The sequence below is a fragment of the Cotesia glomerata genome, linkage group LG1 (genome assembly GCF_020080835.1).
Source record: "Cotesia glomerata isolate CgM1 linkage group LG1, MPM_Cglom_v2.3, whole genome shotgun sequence".
NCBI classification, from domain to species: domain Eukaryota; kingdom Metazoa; phylum Arthropoda; class Insecta; order Hymenoptera; family Braconidae; genus Cotesia; species Cotesia glomerata.
This window is the reverse complement of record NC_058158.1, coordinates 16,155,723-16,164,481: the sequence shown is the minus strand read 5'-3', so window position 1 is coordinate 16,164,481 and position 8,759 is coordinate 16,155,723. Positions and strand designations below refer to the sequence as shown.

The 8,759-nt window shown below is 32.7% G+C and overlaps 1 protein-coding gene across 1 annotated transcript; it reads left to right on the top strand.

The window, feature by feature from the left end:
* Positions 1 to 7,974: 7,974 nt before the first annotated feature.
* Positions 7,975 to 8,759, top strand: LOC123259670. Its single transcript, XM_044720340.1, has 3 exons — positions 7,975 to 7,979; positions 8,048 to 8,409; positions 8,728 to 8,759. Exons 1-3 carry the CDS (start codon positions 7,975 to 7,977, stop codon positions 8,757 to 8,759), a joined length of 399 nt encoding a protein of 132 aa, XP_044576275.1.

Here is an 8,759-nt window from a genome sequence, read left to right as displayed (position 1 = left end):
CGGAGGTAGCCAGAAGAGCGATTTCGTCTGCGTACATCAGAAGCAGGATTTCGCGAGATCCAAGGAAGAGTCTTTCGGCACCTTTGTCATGCAAAACCTGGACCATATCACTGATGTACAGGCTAAAAAGAAGAGGGCTTAGGATTTCCCCTTGAAGCACTCCCTCAGTAATTTGTATGGGAGATGATAACTTGCCACGACTTTTTACACGCATGTGTGTGTTATTGAAAAGGTTCATAAGGAGTCTCAGGATCTTGGCACTTAGACCAAGCTGATTCAGTTTCTCCCAATGTTTTATATGTGCGACGGAGTCGAAAGCCCATTTGAAATCAATAAAGAGGGCATACGTACTTACTCCCTTAAATCTGGCCTGGCACTGTAATGAAGCCTAAAGGTTGAATACGTTATCCTCGTATCCTCGACCGGGGCGAAATCCTGCCTGCTCCTCAGGGATAAGCCCATTGTCGCCAGCCCATTTTCTCAAACGTTCGTGGATAATTTGAGTAAATACTTTGGTGATACTGTTTACCAGAGCAATGCCTCTGTAATTGTTTGGGTCTCCAGGATCGCTTTTTTGTGCAACGTGCACATGATGACCTCAGATCAGTTGTATGGAGGAATGCCAGAGTCGAGAATTTTGTTAAAAAGTGAGGTAATTAATACAAGCCAGTTGTGCAGAAGAGCTTCAAGGAACTCGTTGGGGATTCCGTCCGACCCAGCAGCTTTGTTATCTTTAGTATTGGCAATGCTTGCCAGGACATCGTCAGTGGAGATTTCAGCATCCAGATTACTGTCTATGTGGTTAAGACACGTGGCCGTGAGTTGGTACTTAGGAGGATAAATGTCCTGATAAAATTCTTCCCACTTTTCTATAGTGATTTGAAGTTGGTAGTACTGTTGACCGCGAGTTGATCTGATGACGTTCCAGAAGTTGGAGGAGTTGCAGGTATTGGCGAATTTCTTGTGTAGCAGTTTGGTGTATTCAGATCTTTTTTCATTAAGTTGTCTGTGATGCTCCGATTTGAGGTTGTTGTAGTCAGCCTAAAGTGCGCGGTCGGACGGGTTTGATTTACAATGTTTTAGCTGACGGTTAACCTCGGTTTTCTTCGCGTGGCAGTCCGAGTCGAACCATGATTTTTCGGTACGTACACGCTGTGAGCAGGTTGGTCGAATCAAGCCACAATTTGAAGCAGCAGAAGTGATGCCAGCTATGAGACAGTTGTTTAACTGGTCCGCATTCATGTAGGTGAGATCGTTCTCGACATGAGGTGAGTAGAGCATTTCCATTACGTAAGAGTTTTTGGTTTCTGGGGAGCAACGAAGAGACTGGTAAGAAGCGCCATCTAAGTACGGCGGTGGTGAAGGTGGCGTCAACGGAGATAATTCCACGGTGACGGTAAAATGGTCTGAGGTTGACCAGATGCTGTCAACCCACATGTCCTTTATGTGATGCATTCCCAAAATGTTGACCCAAATTAGGTCAACGGTTCTTTGTCCGTTATAATTAGAAAAAGTAAAACGACCTGGTGAATCGCTGCGAGATCTCCCGTTTAGCAGTACAAAACCATTGGAGTCCATGAAGTTCAGCAGAATGTTTTCTCTTTGGTTGATTTCTTGATCTGCAGATGATCTGTAATCGTGGAGCATGGTAGATGTGAACAGATTGGAGTTGAGGTTCCCGCGGCAGTCTATGCGGGAGTTAAAGTCACCAGCGATAATGTAGACATCGTGTGGGAGAGTGTCACGAGTGAGTTGTAAGACATCCTGTAGGTCATCAAGTGACTTTTCGATGTCACAGGAGGGGGGGGGGGAAGTAGACTGAAGCACTGATAATTGAGAGACCTTGAGCGTGGATTTTTGAAATGATCCAGAATTCTGATGTAAACAAAGTTTGAGCCTTGGTATCACAGATTGTGAAAGACAGTAGGCCACCGCTAGGTCTCCTAGAGCCGTGGGATTTCACGGCTGGAGACCACGAGCTGAACCAGTAAGAGACGTGGGAAGACAATATTCGAGAATGTGTGGACCAGGTTTTGCTGAAGCTAATGTGTTTTGAAGTGAAGAGGTTAGTTGAATTCAGTAAATCTTTGGAGCCTCTAATATTCCGGTAGGTGACTTTTGAACTAGTTACATGAGAGTGGTGTGATCGGTTTCTAATGAGGTTAAGTTTTTTGACAGCTGTTGGTTAGATGTTAGAGAGAAAGAGCGTGAACTGTCACTGCTATTGTTGCTGGATAAATTTGTCACAGTGTTTGCTCACTGTGGCATTTCCCACCGTGCCTGAATACGCTGGTGTTGGAGGTTTCGCCAGATGGCGGCACCTCCCAAGCGATTTGAAAAAATATAATAATTTAAGATTTAATTTGAGTTTAAATTGTTTATTAATATTTCATTTTCAGCTCAGAAGGCGATTGGGATGGTCGTCGACGATTTAAGATAGGGATGGCGATCTCAAATCGATTAATCGAAGAATCGATTCCTCGGACCAAATAAATCGATTTTTTAAATTGATCTGTCGTACTGAATCGATTCAGTGAATCGATATTTTACCCTTGAAAATCGACATTCGATTTTTTGTTTTGGTGAAAAAAAAAAAATTATTTAGAATTAACTGAATGTACTCGCAATATTACGGCATTGCCAGTTAAAGGTTTAATTACTTAAAAACTTGCGAGATGGCGGTGTGCTTAGTTTTCGTCGCTTCTTTTTAGTAAAAAAAAAGTTACGTTGGTAATCTTTGACTTTGTTGATTGATATTGCGTCATTGTTTTGTCTTGTTATTCATTCATTTGTTTATATACACCAATGGAAAAAATTAAGGGATCAAAAAAAAAAAATTCCAAATTTTTGGGCAGTTTTCAACAGGCCGTAACTTCGAGAGAAATGGTCGTACAGGAAATCAAAAAAAAGAAAATTATAGCTCCAAGTGTCTAGTTTTTGGATTAAAACTTTAAAATTTTATAGCTTTCGCGGTTTTTGAGTAATTGTAAAAAAACCAGCAACAAAAAAAATTTCAAAATTTTTTTAGTTTTTTTTTTGGTCTACGGGCGTGGAAAAAATTTTTTTAGCTCAACCGCTTGGATTAAAAAAAACTGTTGGATTAAGTGAAATTTTTTTTTTAATTTAATTAAAAAGAGATCACCCAACAAACGGAAACGGATAGAAACGGATTCGACTTTCTATCCGTTTCAATCCGAATAAATCCTTTTTTTGAGGGCGATGTTTTTCAATTCGTTTCCATGCGATTCAATCCGACAAAAATTCTTGTTTACTAACGGTAACATTTTGACAATTTCAACTTTTCAAATATGAATTTTCCTAACTGATAAATTTTAAAATATTTATATTGTTATTGTTATTCCTGGATTAAAGGAAAGATAACGACTCTTAAAAAGAAAATTTTATATAAGTTTTCCGTGTTCAATGAAAATAATTAGTTGGACTTGAGAAGGGTTTTTATTGTTATTATTAATTATTTAAAAGAATAATTATTTTATTATATGCCCCTATTCTTTAGCAAAACTTGAATTTAAAAAGCTTTTAATTTATGAATGCAGTAATAATGTTTTTCTAATAATTTTCAATTTTAATTTTTTTTTAGTTTTAATTTTTTAAAACTGTCGGAAAATTTTTTTCTTTTTCAATTTAATATTTTCTAATACTGATAAGAAATTTTAGTTAGCTAAAATATTTTATGTATTGACAATAAAATTTTTTGGATAATAAAATTTTTTTCAACTAAAAATATAAAGCACTATAACTATGGAACTTGTTTTAACTGAATTAAATTTTAATTCAGACTAAAAGTTCCTATTGGTCCAGTCGACCTAGAAAAAAGCAGTTTGTTGAACACTTTTCGACAAAATGGTCCTATTTTGGATATTTTTTTTTAAATAATCAGAAAAATATTTTGATCATTTGTGTGAATGTGGGAAGTGTTGCTTTTTTTGTTTAAAAAATAGCGTTTTATCGTTGAGATTCAAACTAAAATATCTCAGAAACTATGTAAAAGTAGTCGAGATATGTTGCGAATGAAATTTAAAAAATTAAATACAGAACAAAATGAGCCAAACGCGATGTTTCTACGACCAATAGTTTACGAAATATTAATTTTTTAATAAAAAAAAAACGCAGTTCCGCTCAAGCGCTTATAAACAAAAAGCTGTAACTCCGCGAAAAATCATTCGATTTTTCCGTGAAAAAATTTTCTGATCAGACTATATCAGGCCTGATATAAACCATCCATATCAGGTCTGATATGGAAATTGGCCATATCAGACTATATATGCCTTGATATAAGTATATCAGACTATCTACCCGCCCGGGTAAAAATAATTATATATAATTATATTATATAATTATGTCTGAAAAATGGCCATATATAATTATATAGCATTAAGTATCATTATAAATAATTAGTTCCATAAAAAAAAAAATCAGCGCGTGTGGGAATCGAACCGTGGACCTGACGCTTGGAAGACTAATTCACTACCTGTTTACCTAAGAAACTTACTTGAAGTGCGTAGTTTGTTATAACTACAAGTAATGCAAATTGTATACATAATCGGTTCGTAGTGAACAAAATTTTCCATCTAATTTATTAATTATTAATTATCAATATATAAGTAACAATGGTATCTATATGTAGATTTGTAAAATTATCTACATATACATTAGACTGGGCCAAAAAAACTGACTATTTTTTTTTTCTATCGATACTGTGAAAATATCATTCATGATGATAAAAAAAAATTATTGTGCAAGTTTGAGTCCTTAATAATAATATTAAGGGGTGTATCGTTACGACTATTGATTTTTCAACAGTAATCGCATTTTTTACTCAAAATTCGTTAATTATCAATCTGAAAAATTTTAGCGATATGTATTCTTATAGGAAATTAAATTTCCTAAAAAGTTATCTTTGTAAATTACTGTAAAACAAGCCGTTTCCTTGTAATCATGCCTTAAACAAAGATTTATTTTTTCAATTTTGCGTTTCAATTTTGGATTTTTGTAGCTACCAGAAATATCAATATTTTTACAATTTAAAATACTTATTTTCAAAGGAAATTTAATGCTCTACAAAAAGGTCTCTTAACATTTTTGATTAAATTCACTCCTTTCAAAGTTATTCGACGTTGAAGTTAAATTCAAAAATAATTTATCGTTTTTCGCGTTACACATGATTTTTCCTTTTGATTGAAAAATTTATGACTTTAATATTGAGAATAATTTTTTTTTTGTTGGAAGACTAAATTTTTTTTATAAAATCATAATTTACCAATGTATTATTTTGCTTTTTAACGATTAATTATCGACATAAATTCATTTTTACTGTATTTAACTAACTCCAATAGTAAAATAAATTCGGTCCCTTTATTATAAATTATTTATTTGTATAGGGATATATTATTTTCTATAAACTTACACTTTTAAACTTCCGTTTTTAGCCCTCTTGTTGTTTTGTCCTTTTTAATGTCAACGAGAATTTAATTTTACTCTCCCTCCACGATTACATTTGTAAGTGTTTATTAGCGAAGTCGACCACCTGAAAATGACCTTGAAAGTTTCACGTTACAGCGCTGCGAGTTATCGTGAGCTTTTCCGTAATCTGTTACCGAAGCTGAAAACATAGCCTTCCTTTCTCCCACCACCTTGCTTCTATTATTGCGCTTTTCCAAAAGGGAATACTATCCGTGTATAATAACTTTGATTTCCTTTGATCGGAAAATGACCTTGATTGTTATACGCTACAGCGCTGCCTTTCTTCACGCCAAAGCGCTGCGAGGTATCGTGAGCTTTTCCGTAATCTATTACTGAAGCTGAAAATATAGCCTTTCTTCACTCCCACCCCCTGCTTTTTATCATTGCATTGTTCAAAAAAATGAATACTCTTTGTGCATAATTACTTTGATTCTATTCTTCATTGTGCAAAGTAACTTAAACGTTGTCAACGCAAATTTGAGTTTTCATTAAGTATTTATTTATTGTTTGGTATATAATTTTCTTCTTTATTTCTTTAGATTGTTTAATTGTAATTGATAGTTTGAATTTATTTATGGTATCTAATTGTTTCAGTATTACAAATTAAGCGTTTAGTTAATTCTGTGTTTGTGAATTGTTTCATTACGTTACTTTGTAACGTTTAAGTTCGATTTGATAAAAAACTCGCCACTATGTCATTGGAGAAAACTTATTTAATCGGTGTTCCTATTGAGAAAATTAATAACCGTAAGCTTCCGACTGTAAAAGAAGTTTTATCATTATTTTTTTATCAACATAAAGTTCTCAAATTAAAAATTTATGATAGTGCTTCAAAAACTGCTAGTGTCGTTCAAGACTGCTGGAATAATTTGCAGATTTCAACTTCTGGTTTTTGCAACATTGTAAAGAAAATAATTAGTATTTTCAAAAAGTGGAAATATTTACTGTGCAATCGCAAAAAAAAATCACGTGCTCAAAAACAAAGAGAAAATAGCTTTGAAAAAAAACTCGAACAATTATTTGACATCGCTGGGAAGAATAGTTTAAAAGGTTTCGATAGAAATAATAATATTGATTTTCAACTTCCAATGTCTTCAAATCTGCAAGAAAATAATAATAATATCTCAGACGAAAAACACGAAGAAATAATGGAAATAGAGGCGATAGGTACGTATTCATTAATAATAGTTTAATAAAGTCAAAATAACTATTTTGTACCGTGCTAATAATAAGTTACTATGTTCTAATGAATAAATACTTATCTAAATTATTATATTCAATAAATTTTTAAGTTTTACACAAAGTAAGAAAAAATTCTTCAATAAAGAATCAATTTTCTCAACTGATGAAAATATATCTAAGAAAACTAAAATAATTTGATTCAAATCGAATTGTTTTAGGCCAATGAAATTATTTCACGCTCGAAAAATCTCAGATTTTCCTAAAATTTATATGGCTGATGATATAATCTTTTTCTGTACAATTAACTTAAATTATGTTAAGATTGACAATTTTATAACTTATTTTTGCATATTTTCTACACAAAAATAATATTTTAGTAGTTAATTGCCTTGCAAACTTACACAATTGTGTAATTTTATCATACTCTTACAAAAATTAAGGAAGTAAGAAAGAAATCCAAGTATTCGGAGGATTTCCAACAGGCTGTAACTTGTGAAAAAATTATCGTACAGTAAATAAAAAAAAGGAAATTGCAGCAAATTTTGATTAGGCAATTGATTTTTTAAAAAACTACGAAAAGCCCTTTTTTGTTGCTTTTTAAATTCATGTAATGATTAAAAAAAAATTTTTTTTTCAAAAAATCAATGGCTAATTATTGTAGAAAATTCATCCAAGTTTTCAAAACCCATCTTGAATTTTCTTTACGATCATTGGTTGCTGAGGTATTGATAATCAAAGACAGAATGGTCTTTTTCATTAAAACGCCGATATCTCAGCGAGAAATGCTCAAATCGAGGTTTTCAAACTAACAAATCGAAGCTCAATGAGCAAGATATCCAGTCCATATAGAGATTAAATCAAAAAATTTTTCCAAATCCATAAGCTAAGAATAAAAACCAAAAATTTCAAAAATTTTTATCTCGGTAGATTTCTTAAGATTAGGAATAAAAAAATTTTTGGAACTCAGATCCAAAAATAAAATACTGAGAGCTGCAATTTGCTTTTTTTTATTTGTTGTACGATAGTTTTTTTATAAGTTACAGACTGTTGAAAATACCCCAAATATTTTGATTTTTTTCTTGCTCCCTTATTTTTTGTAAGAAGTGTATTTTCTATTTAACAATGTCAAAATAATTTATATTTTTCAGAAGACACCTCTCGTGATTATAACAGTAATGATGATTGTGATGCTACAACATCTAGTCAGGAGTTGCAATCAAAGTCAGATTCATTTATGAGTCAAAATTCAAATGTGTCTAACTTTGAAACAGATTTTTTAACAACAAACAGGACACCAAAATTAATATTATGACGCCAGAATTAGCTGCTGCACTGGATCGTGGTAATGTAAGTAGCCGAAGCGCCACATATGTTTTGGCAGCTACTTTAAAAGTGTGGGATTCGATACTCGGAATGTAAATTTGAGTTATAAAACTATTCAACGACAGCGTATAATTCATCGGAAAGAAATTGCTAAAGGCTTAAAAGAAGACTTAAAATTCAATGACAATTATGTGGTCCATTGGGATGGTAAACTGCTAAGTGATATTGTTGGGACAGAAACAGTAGATAGGCTTCCGGTGCTTTTAACATCGTCTGGCAGTGAACAGCTATTGGGTATTCCAAAAATTAATTCAGGATCTGGGATTGAGCAAGCTTTAGCTGTATACTCAACTATGGAGCAATGGGGTGTCAGTAATTACATAAAAGCGATATGCTTTGATACTGCAGCAACCAATACGGGTAAATTTTAATTATTAGTCTTATTTACTTGAAAAAGCTCAGATTTGAAAAAGTAGAGAAAAATTATACTTAAGATCTTTTCACAATTATTTTTCAATATTCCAATTAAAAACCTCTAAAAACCGACAAGTTGATTTTTTGCCAAAAATAAAGTTTTCTGTGGTCAGATGATAATATTTAAAAATAAACTTTATTACAAAAATTAACTCCACTGATTGTTATATTTTCAGAATTTATGGAAGTAATATAGTTCAAAATAAAAATCACTTGATTTGCCATTCATGTTTTTAATCAAATCTTTATCTTTCTAATCTATAGGAATTCATCATGGCGCTGGCGTAGAGGCTTGA